Source organism: Pavona decussata, unplaced genomic scaffold, assembly GCF_977016875.1.
Source record: "Pavona decussata unplaced genomic scaffold, jaPavDecu1.1 SCAFFOLD_102, whole genome shotgun sequence".
Taxonomy (NCBI): domain Eukaryota; kingdom Metazoa; phylum Cnidaria; class Anthozoa; order Scleractinia; family Agariciidae; genus Pavona; species Pavona decussata.
Genome location: NW_028145517.1, coordinates 1855633 through 1880000, shown reverse-complemented (window position 1 = coordinate 1880000; position 24368 = coordinate 1855633). Strand labels below are relative to the sequence as shown.

The window sequence follows — 24368 nt, the reverse complement described above, 5'->3', positions numbered from 1 at the left end:
TACACACTAAAGCAACAAGACGTATTTGCTATTACTACTCCTCAGTGGAAGCGATGCTAGTAGGACGCAGCTCTGGAAGACTCTCCTAGTCGAACTACCAGCTTTTTGCTTGGTTTCCCTAAAGATTAACTTCGAGCACTCATTCCTTCCGCTCGGAACAGTCGAGCGAAAGAAGAACGCGCCAGAATCAAAAGCCACGTTGAAACGACGCGCGCCGCACGCGTGTCAACGCAATTTTCGATTCGAGCGTTCTTCTTGCGTGACTATCCCGCGCGGACGTAGTGACTAGTCAAACTTTAGTTGGCACATACACGTTTTTGTGTGTACGTGGCAAGGATAGTAAGAAACGATAGGCTTCTTCTTCTTCTTCTTTTTTTTTTGTTAGCTGCTAGGTAAAACAATTGTAGGCGCGACGTACATTGACTAGTAGCAACGTTAAACAACATTTGCTGATTACTGGAGACTACAAGGGAACGTCTGCTCAAACGATCTCGTCTATTGTTAAGTTAAAACAACACCTTTATGAATGCCAATTTACTAAAACCTGTGCTTGTGTTCTCATTTGTTACATAGTAGAACTGTTTTCAATTGAGCGTTGTTAAACCAAAACCGAAGTTATCGCACTAACCACCCAAAACAAAAATTGGTCAATCCTTGAACGGGAAGCTTCGTCTTTCCAACATGGCGAATTGTCGGCTTTCGAACGTGCGGACAGTGAACACGAATTGCTACATAGAGTCTACAGCGCATGCGAACGAGACGCAAACAATAGTAAACGAGCCAACGAACCAATTAATTTCGTGAACACGTCGGAGCAAGTCACGATTGGTTTTAGTTTCACTTCTCACCGGTTAAGAAAGGGGCGAACTGACGGGGGCATAGTGAAGCAGAAGCAAAGGAAACGCAGAATTCACTACTTTCGACACTCAAAAAACCACTCGGTAAAGTCGTTGCAGTATGTATGCCACCTACCTTCTGTTGAAGAAGAAAAATTCTCATCAGTGATGGCCTCAAATGCACACTCGGCAGCGAGCATCCCAGACTTCATTGCGGTATGAGTCCCCTTGATTTTAGGAACGTTCATAAATCCGGGACTGCAGCCAATCAGGAGCCCGCCAGGGAACGCCAACTTAGGAATACACTAAAAACGACACCACATTCACGAAATAAGAGAAAATTTCCCAACAAAAGGGGCACTTGTCACGGAGATCTTGCTGTATGTTGGCCAAAACAGCTCCAACATTTGACAAAGAACCCCTCCTTTAACTTGAAATAGCTCTTAGAACACTGGGAGAAAAAAGCCACTGGTAATCGAGCTTAGCTTCAATTCAATTCAATTTCAATTCAATTCATTTATTTTGCCATTAACCAAAAATTACAACATTTTGCCATTAACCAAAAAATACAACACCTCGATCTGAATAAAAGGCCAGTGAGCTACTACTACTCCTGGGGTGTTTCCCCTTGCACCCCCCCCCCCCCCCAAAAAAAAAATATATGCAAAAATCACTTAATTCTTTCTTATCCCAAATTTTCATAGGCACGCACATTTTAGAGCAGGTAGGCATAAATAAATATGATCACAGCTAAGTAAAAAAAAAAAAAGACATTTCCCTCACCTGGAAGCCCCCTTCATTTAGTGCCCTTGCACCATAAGCTATCCGCTTGCCTCCTTCAAATGTGGGTTTGACTGTCGGGTGGTGTTTAAAACGCTGAACAGGACAAACAAAAAATGGAGTATAACGTCAACTATAACGTGTTACGGAAACAATTAAAATTTGAAAGACGTGCACGCGTGCGCAACAGTTTGTTTATGTTCACACATATGATAAGGGTTCAATGACATGAATGGAAAATTTAATTTTGGCTATGCCCCACCCAATGTTAAGCTACTGGGGTAGTGGAGAGACGCCCGGCAAAGGCAGGAGATTTACATAACAGCATTTATGAATTATCTACCTGTGATGGGGACTCTTGACCGTTTTAATGGACTTTCAAACAAATTATCAAAGACGTTTGGCTACGTTTGGTGACCCGTTTGACCATCTACAGATGCTCTGCATTTGAACAACAAAAACTGCAATAAAATATTTCTCTTGCAAAATTTGTTACATTATTTCCTGGAACTTTGGAGAGAGCTGTGAACCTTATTATGAAAGCGAGGCTAAGTGCAAATTTTTCATACGAAAATTAGTTTTGTTTGCATTTGAATGAAAACAAATTTTCATAATAAAAACTTTGCACACAGCCTCGCTTACATAATGAGGTTTAAAGCAACTGGGAAATGGCCTTTTATGTAAGGGAAAGCGCGCCCAAACTCTGAAACAAACATTCAAACTGATCGCGTGGAGTAGGCGGCGGTAAGGACTGCAAAGTACCCGGTGGTCTATCGCCGGTAGCCACCTTCTATGAAAACCTATAGCCGCCGTAGGTAGATTAAGGACGTTGCCCACTAATAAAGGAGTATTTTTGTTTAGTTTATGACTATGCGGGGAAAGCAGATCTTAGCAGGGGCTATTGAAATTCAAAATGAAATTTGGGGGTAACAATTATTCTAAAAAACAGTAAAATACAAAGAAATGCATGGCGTTTTCTTCAAAATTGAAGCTTTTTTATCTCTGAAAATGCATGGTTTCCCACAATTTTCTCCTTGGATACTAAGAGCATTTGCTAAGTTCTGCTTTCTCCGTATAGTTTTAAACCGCGAAAAAATATCGCTGTATTAGCAGGCACCACCCATAGGAAACCCGAGTATCTCGGGACGCGCAGAACATAATTATGCAGTAACAAAAGTAGGCATCGTCCTTAACTGTTCGAAAACAGTTTAAAGCCTAGTAAAACGTTCTACGACGATTGTCGGGTCTTATAAACCCACCTTTGCCAAGCGGTGTCATGACCAATGAATCAAATTTTGTAATCAAGTTGAAACCTCAATTGATTATACTACTTTCTACCTGACGGCCACATAATAAGAACTGTTAGCGTTGTTTTTTACGAACCACTCACCTGAAATTCTTTGAATGGATATACATAAGGGTTGCTATAGTCTAAACCAACCTGAGAAAATAGAAAAGTATTTCCGTTATTCAACCTGTTTGTCAGAAGGGCAAACGGTGAGGCATGTCAGCTGAGCCAAGTAGAGGGTTTCTGTGAAACTGCCTGTCTGTGGATACACTGGTAATAAATGTTTGAGTCTAAGGACAAAATCTCAAATCGTGGCCATCAAATGTAAACTAATGAACGCGTACACGTAATTCCCTGTGGTGCTGTTTATTATGCTGAACAAGGCAGTTCTAACTTTTGAGTTTGTGAATGAAATTCTAAAGTGTGACCATTCAAATGAAAGCTATTGGGCGGTGCTTTCCTGTGGTACTGTTTATTATGCTGTACAAGGTGGTTCTAACTTTTGATTTTGTGGATGAAATCCTAAAGGGTGACCATTCAAATGAAAGCTACTGAGCAGCACTTTCCTGTGGTGCTGTTTATTATGCTGTACAAGGTGGTTCTAACTTTTGAGTCTGTGGATGAAATCCTTAGTGTGACCATTCAAATGAAAGCTACTGAGCAGTATTTTCCTGTGGTGCTGTTTATTATGCTGTACAAGGTGGTTCTAACTTTTGAGTCTGTGGATGAAATCCTAAAGTGTGACCACACAAATGAAAGCTACTGAGCAGTACTTTCTGTGGTGCTGTTTATTATGCTGTACACTGAAGGTAGTTCTAACTTTTGAGTCTGTGGATGAAATCCTAAAGTGTGATCATTCAAATGAAAGCTACAGAGCAGTACTTTCCTGTGGTGCTGTTTCTTATGTTGTACAAGGTGGTTCTAACTTTTGAGTCTGTCGATGAAATCCTAAAGTGTGATCATTCAAATGAAAACTACTGAGCAGTACTTTCCTGTGGAACTGTTTATTATGCTGTACAAGGTGGTTCTAACTTGGGAGTCTGTGGATGAAATCCTAAAGTGTGACCATTCAAATGACAGCTACTGAGCAGTACTTTCCTGTGGTGCTGTTTATTATGCTGTACAAGGTAGTTCCAACTTTTGAGTCTGTGGATGAAATCCTTAAGCGTAACCACTCAAATGAAAGCTACTGAGCAGTACTTTCCTGTGGAACTGTTTATTACGCTGTACAAGATGGTTCTAACTTTTGAATCTGTCAATGAAATCCTAAAGTGTGACCATTCAAATGAAAATTACTAAGCCATACTATCCTGCGGTACCGTTTAGTATTTTATTATTTCCAGTGGTGCTGTTTATCACGTTGTACAAGTAGATTTTCCTTTTGAGGCTTTGAATGAAATCCTAAGTTTAAGATAACAGCTATAAAGCAGATAGCTCCCAAAGACTGGACTTCGCAATCGAACTAAAAATTTGCCAAGCCGTATATGCACTTTCCAAGTAATTTTGTGTTCCCTAATCCCTATTAAACACAGTGACTGCGAACGCTATGACATTTTACAATGTTGACTTTGACTCGTCAAATACATACCACAAAGCCAACAGCCACTAACGGCGAATCTTCTTCAAGATGATACAGAAATGAACCACCATACGTGTCTTTATCCTGTTCGAGAAAATTCGGAGATAGATCAGTGAAATAAAATTGAAGTATCTGATGAGTTTTGATTCTTAGGACCCTTGCTAGACTGCAAGCAGCCCCTTTCTGGATAGTCGAGAGATCGCGCGAAATAGCCGAGCCCGAAAAAACTGGAGCGAACCAGTGGAGGGGAGCTTGGGGAGAGGCGGGAAAAAGGGTCTCTCCCCCAGACTCTTCTCGTTTATTTCTCCTCGCTCCAGTCTCGCTTTGTGAGCGCACCCTCTCGACTAACCAGAAAGGGACTGCTTGCAGTCTAGACCCTCGCACACTTAAAGTGGAAGTATCACAGGAATTTGGTGTTATATCAAGAACTTAAAAACGTTTTTTATCAATAGAAACCTAAACACATTGCTCAAATTTGTTGTAAGTTATCACCCCAGTGTACTAAGACTATCGATAAGTGTCTCTGGCCACAGATGGACTGCGTTAGAATAGTCTGCAGTTAGGCTAACTGTTTTCAAGTTCTCATGTTTTCATTTCCAAAATGCACTAGAGCAGGTTCTGAGTTGTTCCTATGAAGAATTCAGTTGAATTATTTTTCTTGATGTTCGACAATTTTTTTGTAACGAAGTTAAGGTGTTGTCACACCATTTTTAGCACAAAAGGTCAAAATCCCCAGGATACTTCCCCTTTTAACAACACTTTTTGTTTTACTTTAAACGAATGCGGTTTTATTCGTTTTCGCTGTCCATTTTCCTGTGTACCAGATGCTTTTCTCTCTTTGCCCTTACTGTCTTTATTATGACCCACGCGAAAAGTTGTTTTCGTTTTTTCTCGCGCGTTTGTGGCATCCCGAGTCCTCGCGGCGTGAATAAAAACGTCTACTGAGTTAATCCAGGGTGCCTGTCCATAGCTAAACGACTGGAGACGATCACAAATTACACTTTGCAGTAAGTTGTTACGGCGTTGTTACGAAAACAGAACAAAAACAAATTAAAACCAAAACAAATTGTCTACTGGTTTTCCTTGCATGCATGTAAACAAAAGACAAACCGTTTTTGTCATGCCCACAAAAACAACAAATCGCTAATATTTGCATACAGTACATGTCCCAGTAGCGTTTATTAGAAACCCTATTTTCGGCACGTGCTCAATTGTTTACATGTGGACGGACAGGCCTAACCATTTAAAAATGATTTTCGCTTCAGGGATTCTTTTTCACTGTAGTGTACCCTTTGCTCAGTTATATTTAAGTACTTTTGCGTCTCACTTTGTCGATAAAATTCTTAAGATTCTAACTTTTATTTAGTGACACTTACCAGGGGCCAACCGACTGTGTGTTCCACACGTCCTGGGTGATGATTCTCGGGAGCCACTTCCCAAAGCTACAATGAAATCAGAGGTACTGTGATCACTAAAGGAGGTCATGATGGCGATAAAACTATGACAGGCTTTTCTTCAGTGGCTAGGATTTTGCATCTCTGCTAACTGGAGACACCGCAATATGATCCAATACCTGCTCAACACTTAAACAAGAAATTTAACGACGGTACCTCCTCTTGCTACTGCGCATGCGTTCTGCGCATCTTGGGATGGTTTGAGGACTCTGGTTTCCTATGAGCGGCGCATAATAATACGATACCGTTTGGTTTTCTCCACACTGAAGAAGGGCTATACACCCAAAACGTCTGTGTTTCTTTCAAAACCATTTTTGACACTTTTTGATGTTTATTTTTACATCAATCCTATCCGAAAACATTTTTAAATGTCACGCATCTCCAAGGAACTTTCCCTTCACCGTTCAAAATAAAATAACAGTCTTACTAACGACATATGAAATATTGAGATAGTGTCTTTCAATAGTTAAAGGGGGCAGGGGGGGGGGGGGGTAGTTTATGAAGAAACTGCGGTACAAGTGGAATGAAAACGAAAGTTTGGTTTTGTCACCTGAGTTGAGAAGGTAAGTTGGCTATTGTAATGAGAAGACAACACTACACGCTTTCGTATCTCTTTACAGTGAACAATTACCTTATAAACTGAGTTTATAAGAACAAACATTCATTTTTAAGAGTTACCTCCTTAAGGCCAATAGCGTATGTCTGGGGATCACAGTTTTCTCGCAAGTTAAATTTTTTGTACATATTCTTTGCAAGATGGCCGTGGCATCCCTCTCCGAACATGGTGACTTTAGCGTGGAGTTCCATACCTCGCTCAAATATGGGCTGTGAAAATATACAAGTATAATTAGCAATTTGAAATACAACAGAGAAACAAAGAATTTGTAGGTCTTTCTCTAGAGATTTTTGCAGACTGTTTTGCCTGCACCTTTGGCCCAAGTTTGATTCCCCGGTGTTGAAACCATAATGTGGGTGGAGTTTGTTGTTGGTTCTTGTCACTGCCTGAGGGTTTTTCTCCAGGTACTTCGGTTTTCCTTCCTTCATAAAAAAACAACATTCCCAAATTTCAATTTGACCTAAAAACAGTGGATGGAAGAGCCACTCTGTGGAAGACACTGAGACTTTTTTTTATTTATTTTAAAACATGTATCCATAGCCTTCCTTGTCTTGACTTTTGTTACTTATACATTATTAATTGGCAATTGAACATTATGTTGTGCAATTTATTCAGCGTTGATGATACTCTTTAACTCAGATTTTCTTTGTGTTTAAGGCCCAGCCAAAAATTTTTTGTAAGTAGAAGGCAACATACATTTGTTAAAGGAGTAAGCAGAAAAAGCAAAGTCAAAAAGGCGCTTGAGAACAATTTACGTGAGCTAAGTGGCAAAAATCACTGGCTTGTCCGTGTGTTTTGAGAGGGCTCAGTGAATCACTTTCCCAGTTTATTATTTCCTTAACTTTATTATATCTCTCAGTTAGTATGCGCGGTGTGATTGGTCAATTTCCAAGCCAAGGTTTGGTGTACGGCCCGCTAAACTTCAACTAGTTTCCTTTCCTGTGCGCCCGATTAACCTCAGAGATATAGGCTTCATTTTGTCAATAGAATGAAAATTAAAAATAGTTGGTAAATTGTCTTAAGCATTAATATTTACCTTAGGAGAGCCATCTTTATGTATTCCCACATCATTTGTTGCAATACCTTTAACACTGCCATCTTCATGATACAAAACCTGAAGAAATTACATTTAAAATCCAAGTTTACAGCTGATCTGTTTTTGTGCTTTTGTACACTAAATGCTTGGTGGCATCCATCTACCTTCACCAAAGCTTGACAGACGTTCTTTAGCACTCATATGTTATAAAAACTTGTATTTAGCACTCACACTTTTCACATCTTTCTTGGCAGGTCTCTAGTCTTAAATTACTAGACTAGGGTATAAGCATCCAGGGATTTCAAACTTCCCCTTCTGTTAGGAACCTCTAGTATCACATTACAATTAATGGTATAGTATAGTCGACTCCTGATAACTCGAACCCTCGCAATGACTCAAACCAATTTTCCTTTCCCTTCAGGTCATTTTCTAAATAATTTTACCCTCAATACCTAGAACTCACGATAACTCAAATCTTTTTTAATTTCCCTTGAAGGTTCGAGTTATCGGGAGTCAACTGTACATTAGTGGAGAGTAGAAAGACGGCGCCGGATAATGGTAAACTGAATGGAGATTCACAAATGGTACATGACTTCAACTAACAGTGGAGAGTCTGGACTGGGGAACAACAGAGACAGCCTCTAATCTCCACTAAAGTACTAGAGCGCTTTACCATCAAAATTATTTTAATGCTATACCCACTTCACTAGCAGCATATCCAGGGTATATCTCAACTCCTAACGCTTCTGCCTGCTCACCCAACCACCGCACAAAGTTTCCAAGCCTGACTATGTAGTTACCATGGTTGTGCATAGGTAAACCTGTACAAAAAGACGAACATTGATAAATTAATTCATCAAGAACATGTTTTTCAATTCCATGCTTCCTTGTTTGTTTCAGACATGCCAATCAATTTACAGTATCTGATGGTAGCGCAAATGCCCTGACTGACAAATGACACGTGGGTTTAAATCCCCTTTTACTTAACCTAAAGGTTACCAAATTCAAAATAATAATACAAAACCACATTTACGCCACAACAAAGACAGTTATTTGGGACTGGGTTGTTCACCTCAAGCTAGCAACACAGGATTTCAAGCAAAACAGTTTTCAACAAAAGTCATTTACTTTCAACAGCTACACCTGCCCTTGAAAGCTACTCTAAGGCATTCGGCTTCACATAAATGTCTGACAAGACATGTCACATACAGCAGAGCGAGCAGTTTTCATGATATAGATGAAAAAAGTTGCATTAGCATGTTTGGTCAAAGCTGTTGTGTATGTAACTGAACTGCGGTTTAAATCTGGCTTTTCAAACAGGAAACCAGATTTGTTTTGTTTCCGTTTTTTCTCTAGATTATGGCAATGAATGTGAGACAAAGGAAAAGCTAACATAAAGTAAAGTAGTTTGAAAATTTTATAGTCAAAAAGAAATTTAAACCACACCATGGGTAGTGCAGTTTCTGGCATTAAATGCAATAATTCTCGATTTATTTCCACATTTAACTACATTAGTGCAAGGATTCCAACCTTATTGCCATATTTTAACTGCATTATACACTGTAGCTCCAGCTTAAAACTCATTGCCAAATTTTATTGCATGTTTATCGCAAGAGCTTATGCCTAAGTTACATTTAATGCAATATAGCATGATCAGCTTTCCATACTATTACAACACTACAATAAGTTTATGGTTTAGAAACTAAATCCAGATAACGAGAAGAATTGAAATAATAACTGAAGATGGAATAAGAATTACGTTTGGATCCAGTATTGACTTCTGCTCATACCTGGTAGTATAGGAACAGGAATTCTTCTCTTTTCTGTCAATATTGCAAATTTGTCCTCCTTCACGGGTGTTTTGAGGGGAGCCTAATCAATCAAATCACGGCACATCATTATAAAATGCAAGAAACAGTGACAGCATATCTTGAACACTTTACAAAGAAATGAGATGAATCTTAAGGTTACTTATAGGGAAGGAAGGTCAAATTTTTCTCAAATAAATTTTTTTAGATAATTGTTGAAAAAAGAAAGGGATGCAAAGTTTCGTGAAAACAGCCGTTAGAAATGTTAAAAAGAACGCGAGCTATCTGAAAAACAAAGTTTTGTAGGAAAAGCGGTGAGCGAGTGAAGGTGTCATAATCCAATTTATGCGGGACTGTGTTGAGATATTACGCGGCAAAATTTACCCGCGATCTTGAATTACCGGCAAATTTGTATATTTTTGTCTACATCGTGTTCATCGCATGTCACGGCGTTGTATGTAAAATTTTACTGTGAAACAGCGTTCCATTTTGGATTCAAGCATTGCGTAAAAGGTTTTTATGAAGAAAGCGAAACTAGAAAAGTCGCCTTGGGTGACAGTTAAGAAAAAACCGGGTCCAAAGAGGGTCGAAAAATCATTTGACGAAGCTAAAAACTTCAGCTGGCGGAGAGCAACAAGGGTTCTTGGTACAACCAGTCAGATTTTCTATAACTGCCTCGGCATCGGAAAAATTCAAGGACGATAAATCGGATAGTGGAGAGTCGAACATCAGTTCGGAGTCCAAAATCGAAGATGCCGGCGACAATTCAGCCACTTTTGCCGTTGTTGACCGGCTGAAATTAAGCAGCGAACCTCAGCGCGAAGCCTCGTGTACTGAAAGCTGTGAGAAGTGCGTGCCTCGTGTCAATTCCGCTGGGGCTGCCAGTTTTATGTCAGCTGCGTCTATCTGCCGTTTTCTTCTTTGCTTTGGTTTCGCCGGTGGCTTTCTCGCTCGCGCCAGACTTAACTTTTCCCATGAGACCGCTTTACAATATTACAGTAACACTAAATGCTTGCAGAACTCCCCAGGGAAGGCTTCTTTGTGTTTGATTGGCCGGCGGCGTGAGCGCGTTGACAAGTATTTTGATGAGGTGCAAAAACTCGGAAAATGATTCAAGGCCGAAAACACGGCTTTTGTTTTTGCGCGAATTCCCCATCTTCAAATGAATTAATAGGGTATGTAAATTTGCCAGATTTCAACGAAATTTGGCCAAAATGGTCATCAGATATTAATGCATCTAAGTGTGTCAGGCTTTTACGAAATTCAAAATATTTTTCCTGTGACGTGTTAACATCTGACGGGACTACAAAAATTTTTTATTGCCCATCTTTAGGATGGGTTTTCTCACAAACCAATAGGAATAAAGATAAAGCCTGACACACTTTGTTAGCCTATTATCTCCTGATTGATATTGTGCAGTCTGTTTGGTTGTGCGCCTTTCCGTGAGGGTGGGTAATTCAGTTAAGTACACGTCGCTAGTATTGAGTTTGCAGGCCTTTGAGCGCTTATGTATCCAACAAAATAAAAAAACATTGATATTTTTGCAAACTTCAATTTATCAGCTTTACAGTGATATATAGTTTTCCTTGGTTTTATCGAAAGCAGCGCGCCTACGCTAGATTTCCCTGAAGGCACTTGCGAAGCATGGAAGTAACCTTAAATGCTTTGAAATGGTAAGGGTTGATATGACCTGGCTGGAGGTTGTACACGTACAGAATTAAAATCTTTTAATCCAAGTGTACTTGTCTGTGCAAATATAATTTCATGAGGTGCAATGTTTCGATATTTATTGAAAAAGAAGTGCAGGAGTTTTCTTCAGTTTTGTACTTCAACTTTCCTGTGAGTAATAAAAAGTTTTGAAAGGAACATATCAACTACAACAATATTGCAATACAATAAAGAAGCCTTACCTCTTTATCTTTCCAATCAGGAATCAGCTCATTCAGGGCTCGTGGCTCCAGGCAAGCTCCAGATAGAGTGTGTCCACCTAACATGATAGCAGCCATTTTAAAAAGCTGTGATTCACTTTAAAACACTAGATTTACTGGCACTTGTCGAAGACAAGAGCAGGTATATAAATAGGACTAGAATTTGTTTGCCTTAGGGATCGGGACCCCTTAGTCTTGATTGTTTGAAGTCCCAGTAGTTTTTTAGGGATCCCATTTTCAAGAAAATCAAAAAGCATATCTGTTGGATTTATCTTTGATGGTGGGAAAAGTTAATTTTGAGACACATTCAAAATGGTTGCCACCTGTGTCAGATTAAGCAGCCCAGATATTCTTCTAGGTACCTGGGTAGCTGGGAAATTTGGTTACTCAGTAGATGGCACATGAATGTGCAGTATCTAATAATCTTTCCGCATTTTCAATGCCAGTGATAGTTAATGAGAAAAAGTAAGTTTTGAGTTGAAAATACAGTGGGACTCCTTTCAACTTAATGTCAGTGTTTTAAACAAATTTTGCGTTATATTGATCTTAGATTTTGCTCTTCTGGGTAACCAATAATATTATCCTTCAACTATTTTTGCAAGACCATGTTCTGTGGGGATTTTTCAAGATCCTCAAACGTTCGTGGACGTGATTTTTGTTAGTTGCATAAAGAAGCAACACGTATGAATTTAATCTTGAGTTAAAACTCCACGCAGTTTTCATGCAGATAAAACCAGGTGGTTTTTTAAGGTAGTGGGATTTTTAAACTAGGGGATTTGGAATAACCTTGGGGAAATTCTCATGTAAAAGTGGGGTGGGATGATCATCGTCTCTTTGAGAAGTATCACTTTGGGTGTGTTTAGAATGAAACACCAATATTTTTACCCATTAACATATCACTTTGGGTGGCACATGAACAAATGAGGAACACTGTAGTGTTGTACTGTGCTGCATGTTGGCGGTCTAACTCATCAGGTGTGAAATTTGTAAAGTTTCTTCGCAACGGTCACTTAATAGTCTTACTGTCTGTCTGTTAAGAATGGAATCCTTTAGAGGTCAAACAAAGCCTGGCCTAAACCCAGATTAGACTGCTTTATCACTTTTGTGATACTTGATGCTGATTGACAAAGAGCAGATACAGTGTATAGAGGATATTACGGAGAGGCAAGAAGATATGAATTTTATTTTCAAGTAGTTAAAACGATATTTTATGAACGAGCACAGGGAATGAGTAAAATGTTGTTTTTAACATGAGCAAATAAAATTCATATCTTCAAGACACGATATAATTTTCTTTTTATTATATACACGAAAAACATGCTCGCCATTTTCACTGACTGTTTGCACAAACAACTGTGAAAAAGTGAGAAATGAGTCGTCAATATCCTCAAGGATGTGGAAAATAAGCCACTTGGGTTCTGAATATAGTTATGTATGAGTTTTACAAGTGGTATGTTTTCCAGCAAAAACATCCATGTCTACATAATAAAGTCAGATAGAGAATGGTGAGAGCTCACTACATACTGGTATGAGCAAGCTACTAAATTCACCAAATGCTTTGATATGTCTTATGTTTCTCAGCTTAAGAGAATTGAGACTGTTAGAGTAAAACATGTCAATAGGGAACTTAAGCACAGACGTTTTTGAGTCACGGACAGCAACTGGAAATTGAATTTTTCCTTTTTTGGAGCGTTTTTGCACCATTGCTCTTGTAACGTCAAACCACAGTCATCGACAAGAGCTTTTTCTTTTCATGGTAAGGAGCAAAACTACGCCAAACAAGGAAACATTTGACTTCTGGTTGCCATACCTGGGTCACGAACATCGGTAATTAAGCTCCCTGTTATGTCATCTAATCCAACTGTAATCAAATGTCTATCATTCAATGGAGTTTGATAGATTAGACATCCCAAGGCTATGTCAAGAGGATTATATATTGTGCGATTTTCGTATCTGAGTCTTCCAATACAAAAAGGTTGGTGAGAGGTGGGTCAAAGGCGTGAATGGTCACGCAATCACTTCCGTTTATTACATCACCCAATTGAAAATTTCAAACTTATATCGATCATGTATATATCATATAATTTTTATACAGATGCACCACAAAGTTTTCAGTGCTTATGTCATGAAGTTTAAAATTCAAAAGCAGTAGCTAAGGAACAATATTATCAATCTTCTCAAAGTTACATAACCTTCATATTACACAACAAAGCGAGTACTGACGGAAAACAAATGTCTCACCAATTTCTGAAGCTTTCTCTACAAGACACACTCTCATTTCTTTTCCTTTTTCTTCAGCCAGTTGTTTTAGTCTGATAGCTGCCGATAATCCAGCCGGCCCTCCTCCAACTATAACAACGTCTGCTTCGTCTGAAAATCTTTCCATTTCCACATCTACCGGCACAAAAAGACGAACACGTTATGCAAGTAAAAACCGGTATCAAACTGAAGAATGAAGTGTCTTGTAAACTTGAAAACTCTCACAGAATTGATGATTTAGATTTAAAATAAATATCAAGCTTTAATATACCTTTCCATCTTGGGTCCGTTTCTCGTGGTACAATTGTATAGTGAGTTGTAATTTTTGGTGCTGATTCGGCTGAGTAGAGGCGACTTTGGCCATGGAAGAGCAACGCTAAAATGAAGAACAGTTGAGTGCTTACGGATTGATAACAGACTCGCAGTGACAATGAGATAGCAAATTACCTCTTCTTGCGCTTCTTCCGATACTCCGAACTCGATAACTCCACATGTGTACCGAGAAAAAGTTAAAACTTCATCGAAAATTATATATTACTTCACAGTACTAGCGACTCCCAGCGACTGACTGCGTTACTGTTCCAAAGGTCAAATTTCCGCGCGTACGTGTCCTCTGACTTACCGCTGAACAGGTTGGCGAACTTTGGCGGGAGTTTCGCGAAGAGGAAACGAAGGTTTCCGAACAGACACGAAGGTTCGTGGCGAGGTTATTTCGACTATAAACAACAAGAGGACTGCAAAAACTGCCATGGAAAAGTCCTATTCTTCCATTCTGGAAATCCTGCTCGGAAGTTCCGAGGAAAAAGGAAGCGTTTAAGCAATGCGTAGGAACGTGTGTTGTTCCTGCAGTTACTTTAACCGCAGAAATTTTCGGAGCTGGTTGAGACCTGTTGTGATCTCTGTTTATGAAAAAGGAAGCGTTTAAGCAATGCGTAGGAACGTGTGTTGTTCCTGCAGTTACTTTAACCGCAGAAATTTTCGGAGCTGGTTGAGACCTGTTGTGATCTCTGTTTATTTTGTGATTTTGTGCGTTGCACTTCCCCTTACTGTCTGGGAATTGCACAAAAATCGCGCTCAAACTCATGTGCAGGCTTGGTTCACCGCAGGATGTTTTGTTTTCTTGACAATTCCTATTTCCCTGTGGGGAATTCTCCAACATTTGGTGAATTATACAAAACCAGAGCTTCAGAGACGAATAGTCAGGTACCCACAGCTGTACTGTATGCTTATATTCACTGTGAATGCGTTCCTTTGGGGTGATCTGGCTCAGGATGATCCAAGATCACTTGGATCATGGTGCACCAAAGGAACAGGGTTTTAGTACGTAAGATCAGTTGCTATGACAGCAGGCTCGAAATTCACACATGCCAGCAGAAACACAGTGGGGAAAAGGGGCTACATTTGAAATTAAAAAATACATATATATTCAGCTGTAAATACCAAACAGCATTTTCAACCAGAAACAATAAGCTTAAAAAAAGCCAAACAGGATCATGGCGGCTGGTTCAAGAGAGTCAGTTTTTTAAATGGGCTTTGCAACACTTGCAGTGCTCGAGGTTAATTACATCAGATCATTACTCAAATTGAAAATGGGCTGTAGGTGATATCCAAGTCTTTCAAACTTCCTGATGGCCAATGCAAGATTTCAAGACTTCACTGACAATTTGCTCGAACAAAACAATTCTTTAACAAATAGACAATAGACACCGCTATAATTGACTACTATTATCGCAGCCTATATACTGTGACATTTTAGGCCACAAACTTTGGTCTGTAAATTATATTGTACATGTATGTCTTGTATTGTATCATGATTTTTTCTGCATTTTTCAGAATTCTTTGGATGGTGCCAATTTATGCAACAGATAGTGTAAGTAACTCCCCAACATTTAAATTCCGCAATTCAGGGTTGTCACCAAGTTTGAAGTAGGAAGCCTTATTGTTGGAGTAGGCGCCTGATTCTACCATCTTTTTTAAAAAAAAAAAACCGGACAAATAGCCCAGCAGAATAGCCAGCCAAGATCATGAAGTATATGGTCATTTTTGACAGCTGCAGGTTACTTTTAACAACCCTGGCATTTTATAAATAATTTATTAATATTTAAAGTAATGATATAATTATTTAAGTATAATATATCTAAAAGAAAAGTGTTTTTTCAGCAGACGCTTTTTTACTTTCATTCATTATTAGCTGCTGCTGTAAATGAATCTGTGATTTCCGTGAGCTTGATTGCTAACATACTATTTAATTCAAATGATAGTAATTTTGTAATAAGCAAGGATTTAGAAAAACAAATAAATTATTTTAATTAAAAATTAGTGAAAAGAGACTATGTTTCGAAGACATCCTGGCTTCATTTTCAAGTCAAGAAAAAAGGTCAATTTTTTTTTAACAACAAAAACAATTGAATTTATAAATTTGGATTACATAAGGGGCTGTCCCGCAAATGTCCAAGTGGAGTTAATTTATACAATTTGAAGTGTCAAAACTTGTTGCAGCACATTCAATCATTGTCACCTGTGAAGGTTCCAATTAGAAATTCTGCAACAAGGTTTGACACTTCAAATTGTATAAATTAACTCCACTTGAACATTGACCTTTTTTTTTTGCTTGAAAGTGAAGCCAGGATGTCTTCGAAAATTAATGTAGTCTCTTTTCAGTAATTTTCTATTTACAAATCCTTTCCTTTGTTTTTCTTTTTAGTGGCTTGCTCTTCGCTTTCCCAAGGCAGCTATATATTTGGATTCTCTGCGGGAGTGTTATGAAGCTTACGTGATATACAATTTTATGACATTCTTATTGGCCTATCTTTCATCTGAGTATGACTTTGAAGTGGTTCTGTCAGGGAAGTCTCAAGTTAAACATTTCTTCCCTTTCTGCATCTTGCCACCCTGGAGGATGGGCAAGTATGGATTCTCATTTTTATTATATGCCTTGTCAGGAGTGGTGTGACTTTGTCTCCCTAGTTTGTTCAAAGAGAACCCACCTTGTGTGGCTTAGGGGCAAAGACACCACCTATGTCATGAACATTGTAACCGAAAAATTTTTATTGGGTTTTGAAATTTGAGTTGACACAAATATTCAGCCAGCAAGAGTCAGCATTGCTAGATAAACAAGAAAAGTGTGGTTTGAATCTCATTGTCATTTTTTACTGCTGGATAGAAGGGTGGCTGTGCAATAAAGACACCATCTTTTGAGGTTGAGGAAGGGGGTTGCAGGCGGAGACCACCTTCTGTTTTACGGTTTTTTGGGTCCTGTTTGAGTACAGTAATTTTAAACATGGGGGGTGGTGGGTACTTATTTTTGGAGAGGCTTACATTTGAAATTTTATGGTGCATTACAGATCTAAAACCTAAAAGAGATTGAACTGAATTTGGAAGCTCCAGTTGCCTCAAGTTTTATTATGTATGATTATATAACCCACCTACTCACCTATCATCTCTATCCCAGTAGAGACATCAGGCATAACTGCAATAATTTTTTTCTTATAATTTTCTCCCAAGGACCCTAATCAGCAGATGTAAGCAAGGTGCATTATCCTATACAGTCATCAGGATTATCACCACAGTAATTGCATTGTAAGTGCAGTTTAATAGGGGCTAAACTACATCGATTTAGCAATGGAAACAATAGACACAGAATAATATTGGAAGGAAGTTATTAATATTGTGAAAAGTGACATTCTATTAGCTCTTGGAAGGTTAGTTTGTTCCCGCAACACCTCTTGATCCTCCAATTTACAAGTGACTTGGGCTCAGAGCATTAGCTTAAGTGCATTTCAGATCACGTTTTGTTGTTTTAGCTCAAATACACTGGAGTTTTTACATGTGGCCTTGAATTCCTTCAGGAAACATTGCTCCAATGTTTTATCTTCTTCTTTGCACTTTGTAATAAAAACCTATGATTATGGGCAAGATTTCCATTTTTATCACAAAACGAAGCGCAAAGCAACAGATAAAACATTGGAGCAACACTTCTTGAAGAAATTCAAGGCCACCTGCAAAAACTCTGAATCTCAGCTAAAACAAAAAAATAGTGATATGAAATGCATTTAGTTCGGTTATTCTTTGAGCCCTTCAATTTAGCTTCATCCTTTACCACAAAATTGTTGGTTTTTCAGACCCCTTGCCCTCAGAATTTTCAATGACGTTTAATAGGGGATATGGATATGACAAAGACGCTGTAAATCGATCTGGAGCAATTTATAGGAACCCAATTTAACTTTTAATATGGGCTCGCATACTTGTAAATGAGCTTGCAAGTGCACCTCTAGAGCTCTAAAGCCCTCTAGTCAATTTCTTCCCTTATTTTTCCTTTCGCAGCTGCACAGAACTGGCTGGTAAATATGATGAAGGGAATTTAACCTTCAGGTCAGCATGGAGTTACATAGTAATCATAAACAACTGCTCACAAGTGGTATGTTGGCTCAACTTTAGATACAATTTTATACATTCAGGTAAAGGATGGTGCTTGCTATTGTTACTGTGCATTCGTTCTGCACATCTTGAGATACTTGGGTTTCCAATGGGTGGTGCTTACTAATACAGGGATATTTTTGTGCGGTTTAAAACTATGTGGAGAAATCAGAACTTACATGTAGCAAGTGCTCTTGGTATCCAAAAAGAAACTTTGGGTAACCATGTATTTTCAGAGATAATAAAGCTTCAACTTGGAAAAAAAAATGCCATGCATTGCTTTGTATTTTACTGTTTTTATTGTTGCTTAATTATCTCTAAAAATTGCATGGTTCCCCCAATTTTGCTTTTGGATTTCAATAGCGAGGTGGAAGTGAGCCTGACTTGTCATAAGCCTCATGGTTTCTTTCAGGTTTTCTCGCCATTTATTTTCTTTCATCAATTTTCTTCATTTTTTTTCCATCTGTAAATGTTGTGTATATGGCAAAATAAATATTGTATTGTATTGTATTTGTAATAACCCTTACTAAGATCTGCTTTCACCGCATAGTCATAAACCACACAAAAATACTCAATCTTTATTAGTACTGGCACCGTCCTTAATGCGACAGTTTTTATTTAACCGTGCAGAGAAATCAATAATTCATGCAGAGAAAACAAAAGAAATCGGCCACTACCACGAAGGAGGTTTAGGAAATTATGTGATCTTAATTATCATAAAATTTGGACAACTTTTGCTTTAAAATTTCTCCAAGAATTATGAATGGCTTGAAAAGCTATATCAAACAATTGAAATAGTGTTTCATCTGATTTCCAAAACACCTCTATGAACGCCCCAAGGGAGTTTCACTGACACAACTCAAAGAGAAGGCTATTCAAAAGGACTGCCCCACTGAGTAAATGAAACAATTCTTCATGAAATTCACGCTGGGTAGAGGGATAGCAAGTATTTTAGAATGGCAAATTTACTCAGAGAAGCTTGTCCTTTGAAAATGTGAGTTTCAGATGGGGGAGGGAGGTGGCTCAAAGCATTCTTGTCTGGTATTTAACAGTGCGATGCGCCTTACCGTGGCCACCCAACAAACCTTTTTTACAAGTTAGCCATAAATTAGAAAACAACATGTTTTCAATAATTTGTTGTTGCATCACTTCCCTGTTGGACTTTGCAAGGAGGCGTGACTGTTAATGAAATTCGCGTATCCTGATTGGCTAACTTGTAAAAAAAAGTTTGTTGTCTGGCCACGGTAAGGCGCATCGCACTGTAAAATGGCTTTCTATCAGTGAGTTTCTCTAATCCTATACTCCTCAAAACCTTCCCAACAACTTCGTTCTGATGGTGCCTGTAACAGAGTGTATCTCCACCAAGTTAGAAAAATGACAACATGCGGATCACTGTACAATTTGTAGGCTGAAAAATGTCCATGGATGGCAATTCTTAGATGTTTTTTTGTAATTGAAGTCAATTGACAAGTTATCTCAAAGTTTCTCTTTTTAACTGCAAAGAGATTTGGAGACTGATGTGTCATCTTTGTATCTTACTTTTAGTGGGCACTGTATTGTTTGGTGTTGTTCTACAAGGCTGCACATGAAGAGCTGAAACCAATAAAGCCCTTTGGAAAGTTCCTGTGCATCAAGCTTGTGGTGTTTGCATCATTCTGGTAAGCAAGATTTTGAGGCTTACTTTCATGTCACAAGGAATTGCAAACAATCCATTGAAGTGCTGAGTGCACAACTGTCTTATGTAGAATTTTGGTGACTTGATATTTAGGCCACGTTTTTCTTGAAAAGTAGGCACAAACTGGCGAAAAAACCACAGAGCAGTGTTCTCTGACAAAGTTGAAAGCCGCATGCAAAAATTCAGACATGGTCGAGCAAAATTGTCAGCCACACCTTTGTTTTTTTTATATGCAAGAGTTTGGCTATTGTATTTTTATTCGGAGCATGTCAAAATGAACGAAATCACTGTGAAACTACTAAAGATAATGAGACATGCTTTCAGGAACACAACTTACAGTAAAGCAATAAGATTTCGCCTCACCATGCAATATCAATAATTTCGATGGCATTGAAAATGGCAGAGGCTGACTAGGGTCCTTTAAATTTAACATACATGTACACGGTTTGTAACAACACCTTCAATTATTGTTTTCCTTAGCCTGAAACAATAAATTATTGTGTTAGGAGATTGTCGTCACGTAAGGCTGAGTCTAAAAGATACTTTGTGTGGTGTTTTTGTTTGCAGGCAAGGAGTCCTGATAGCTATCCTTGTGAAGGTATTACTCAAATCAGCTTGTGGTGTGCATTATCATAAAAATAATGGTCAATTGCATAGCTGTGATTAATAACGTGCGGAGATTCACTGGCCTCCGGCATGGTTAGCATGTCCGACCTATCTGAAAGTCTGTGATTTTAGAAAAAGGAAAAGGAAAACAGGAAACTAAACTAGAAAACAAATTTTAAAAAACCTACCTGGTTGCAGGTCGTCTTTCCACAAACCCACAACGTTTTCTTTCCAAGCCACAATTTCATAAACTTTTAAATTGCCACACAACACTAAATAACAATATTTTATTACCCTCTAGTTTGGAGAATGCCTAAAGACAACACCTCGTGACTTTGAATCCTCTCAGTGAAAGAACTTTTGTTAAGAGTTCTTCTCTCTAGGTGCCGCCCAGTTACTCAGTTGAAGGCGGCTGATTTTTGTGAATTTTGTCTCCCATAGGTTGGCGTTATATCATCAAAGCATTCATGGGTTTTTTACACTGTGGAGGATGTTGCCAATGGTATTCAGGTCAGAATTTAAATTGTGATTGTCTTTTGGTTAGAGTCTGACAGACTGACTCGTTGTCTCATAACTGGCAAGCAAACTGGCGTACTGACTGCATGACTCTCACTGACTCACACTTGAAATGTGTTCTAGCTGAGCTACTAACTGCCTTATCATTACTGCCTTAATGACTGGCTTATTGTCTGACTTACTTACTGACTGACTCCCACCGGCTGAGTCATTGGCTGCCTAGCTAGTTTGCTGACTGAATGACTGCCTTGTTGGTTGGTTGGTTGGTTGGTGAATCAGGACATACTGATGAAGACGCTCTATGTTTGGGAGGTCAGTTGACTGACTGACTGACTGACTAACTGACTGACTGACTGACTGGCTGGCTGGCTGGCTGGCTGGCTGGCTGGCTGGCTGGCTGGCTGGCTGACTGACTGACTGACTGACTGACTGACTGACTGACTGATTGACTGACTGACTGACTGGCTGGCTGGCTGGCTGACTGGCTGGCTGGCTGGCTGGCTTAAAAATTGGCCGACTGACTGCCGGGGTGACCTACTGACTAGCTGACTGACTGAATATCGGTTAAACGGAGAGAAAGACAAAACCATAGAATTGAAATTATAAACTATATAATCACTAAGATCATAAATATTTTTTGTTCGTTCAACAGAATTTCGTCATATGCATCGAGATGTTCATCTTTGCCATCGTTCATTACTACGTCTTCTCACACGAATCCTACGTAGATCCATCCTCGCCCCCACCCCCCTGCTGCGCCTCATTTGTCTCCATGTGGGACGTGTCCGACGTGCGTGACGACCTCGTGCAGCACGTGCAGAGCGTGGGGAACACGGTGAGGGGCACAGTCGTGCGAAGCAAACGTGAAACCACGGCAACGGGAGCGACAACGAATTCTGAAGTGACACCTTTGCTGAAAAGCGAGATTTGTGCAGACTTGTCATCCGATGAAGCTCCCCTCTTCTAAAGCCCAGGCAAAACGTTTTACATCGTTGTACAATATTTGGTGTTTCGAAACTGTTGGATCGTTTAGCACCCCGCGCATCTAAGGCCCTATCCACACTTCGTCAATCGTCCACACTAAAACACCCGAAAACTCTCTCGAGACTTTCGAAAACGGTTTCAAGAGTGGACACCTTTGAAAATGCATCGTTTTGAAAACGCTTCGTTTGTAGTGTCGGCAGGTGAAAAGGGAGACTTTTTTAAAGAACAACAACAAGCTTTATTACCAGATTAAAAAGTTAAACTTAATTAACAACATAAATATATTAATACAAAAGAGGTAACATTTACTCATCAAAAACGGTGACGTTTATGATAAAAAAAAACTTCACATGCCACCGGTTCCATTCCAAATCGGAGCATCTGTCCAAGATGGTGGATGGTAACACATGCGCAATCCCAGGTCCCAGTCGTTTCCATCGTTTTCGCTCATTTTAGTGTGGATATGTGAAAAAGATACAAAAACGTAGTGTGGATGAAAATATTTCGCTTTGTTTTCGTCGAGATGAAAACGGACACTTTGAAAACGCATAAGTGGGGTGGGGTCTAACATTGTTATAAAACAAAAAATATACTTGTACAACAATGTTGGAACGTGTAGCGACGAACAAGTTCACTTTTACCTCTGCATTCGTTTTTATTTACCGTGTGCGTCCGGGTGTTTCTTGAGGACATGAAGCTGTTAACCCCACAAGTACATAATTGTATTATATGTAAGGTTTCTAGCAATTCAAGAATTATAAAAAAGTAATAGCTTATTTATTGATCGAAGGGTCGCTGTAATTAGTGCTACGGTTACTGTAAATTAAGTAAACATTTTGAATAGAAAACAAACGACTAACACCTTCATGAAAATAAGTGTTATGGATCCGAACTGTTAGTGGACTGATCAGTTGATATGCTGATGTCTAATCTCACCCTTCAGGGGCACCCAAGGACCAAATCTCCCTAAATATGTCAGAAGTGCCTAAAATGGATTTCTGTATGCCTTTAGAAGCCTGTTTGGTTAATTTGGAGCGGCCCTAAAAAATATTTGTCTGTTCGCGGATATCTTAGAGGAACTTGGGTCGTGTCGAAAGTTTGAGGGGGCCTTTTTTGTCTCATCCGAAAGTTTTGGCTATCCTGACGGGTCTTACCGAAAGTTCGACGACACGTAGAAGAAAAAATTTTAGGGGACGTTTTTTGCTATACCTGTGACAACGAAAATTAAGCGAAAATCTTAGGGAATAAAAATGCTCATCCGAATATTGTAGGCGTATAACCTGTTCATCCAAAAACGTTAGGGAATAAAATTACGCTCTGTCAGATGTAAATAATGTAAATGTTCCTGATGATAACTCAATTCCACACCGAAAATTTTAGCAGCTTTTAGAATAGTTACGACGGACGAAAATTTTAGCGGACAAAAACACCATCTGAAAATTATGTGAATTAAAAAGCGTGCGCATATCATTTCCGAAAGTTGGTTTTCCGAAAAGCCTCGAAAAGTCAAGGGGATCGCTAGGTGAAATCTTTAGGGGACCCTCCATATTTTACCGAAATATTCCGTTGGGTGCCCCTGACCCTTGCCCTGTAAATAAAAAATGTGGTATATAAATGCCATTACCATTGACATTGATTCCTAAGAAAAAAAGGAACACCCTCGTGTCTCTGTTTAGTTGGGGTTTTGTTTTACTATTTGAGCGCATTTTTCCGGTTGAGACCCTCAGTGAAATGCAATAGCATTTATCGGACAAATATTAAACAATCAAGAATCTGCAAACGGTATTTTTATTCAATTTATGTATTTTCGCCTGTCTTGCATTACATTGTTCCCCCCTTTATTACAAACAAGGAGTCCCACATGGCAGATTTCAACAAACATACCAAGTAATTAGTTTCTGCATGTGTCAAACAATCTGCAAACTTTATATACTAGCCAATGTAATTCTTGCCTGTGTATTACAAACCATCTTTTTCTAAATGTTACAACCGAGCAGTGCCCATCGGCGGCTTTCAATAAACAAACCCAGTAATCGTTTGATGCGGTTATATAGTCACTGTGATATTTTTGTCCTCAAGGCAACACACTTCAAGCAGACGAGCAAGGGCGAACTAACTGTAACACTAGTAAGCAAAGATCTTGCGAGCAAACAAACCAGCTGTGGAGAAATATAGCTTACAGTCACGTGACATGCTAGCTGACCATAGAAAGGGTTACATTAAAAAACCCAAAAAATTTCGGACGCTTTGGGGTTTAAAATGCATTAGTTTTGAGTGATAGACGTCAATTCACCGTAAAGAAAAAGATGGCGGCCGAAAATTACCGCAATGCCTTGCGAACCTAAAAACAGCTAATGGACACGTAGAAAGCCATAATTATTTTTTGCGAAATTCGTCCCTGTACTGATAACATCGTGTCTGTTAGGTTTTGAACTTTTTAGAACTTTTCTGTGCGTTTTCATGACCCTCCAGCTTTATTCGGGTTTTCGACTTTTCGTTCGCTTAGAATTTTGGGTAAAATGTACTAGTCGCCATTTTCAGTCGATGCAGTGAATAATCAGGAGTAAATACTGCAACGCATGCAATA

General features: G+C 39.0%; 2 protein-coding genes across 2 annotated transcripts in view; one reads left to right on the top strand and one right to left on the bottom strand.

The window, feature by feature from the left end:
* LOC146471569 (electron transfer flavoprotein-ubiquinone oxidoreductase, mitochondrial-like) overlaps nt 1-14190 on the bottom strand; it is a 15817-nt gene extending 1627 nt beyond the window's left edge. Inside the window, exons 1-13 of the mRNA XM_085120119.1 lie at nt 14032-14190; nt 13856-13960; nt 13567-13719; nt 11308-11384; nt 9380-9461; nt 8292-8410; nt 7590-7667; nt 6616-6762; nt 5860-5925; nt 4493-4567; nt 3007-3057; nt 1620-1712; nt 973-1141 (exon numbers count right to left, since the gene is read on the bottom strand). Coding sequence (XP_084976245.1) covers nt 973-1141; nt 1620-1712; nt 3007-3057; nt 4493-4567; nt 5860-5925; nt 6616-6762; nt 7590-7667; nt 8292-8410; nt 9380-9461; nt 11308-11384; nt 13567-13719; nt 13856-13960; nt 14032-14077 — 1261 coding nt within the window. The 5' untranslated portion in view covers nt 14078-14190. The remainder of the gene's footprint in view (nt 1-972; nt 1142-1619; nt 1713-3006; nt 3058-4492; nt 4568-5859; nt 5926-6615; nt 6763-7589; nt 7668-8291; nt 8411-9379; nt 9462-11307; nt 11385-13566; nt 13720-13855; nt 13961-14031) is intronic.
* A 307-nt stretch (nt 14191-14497) lies between these two features.
* Nucleotides 14498-22642, top strand: LOC146471568 (transmembrane protein 184C-like). Its single transcript, XM_085120140.1, has 9 exons — nt 14498-14787; nt 15418-15454; nt 16289-16491; nt 17089-17163; nt 17908-18001; nt 19546-19658; nt 20243-20273; nt 20723-20791; nt 21450-22642. The coding sequence occupies exons 1-9, from the start codon at nt 14513-14515 to the stop codon at nt 21762-21764; spliced, it is 1212 nt and encodes a 403-aa protein (XP_084976266.1). The 5' UTR covers nt 14498-14512; the 3' UTR covers nt 21765-22642.
* Nucleotides 22643-24368: the final 1726 nt, after the last annotated feature.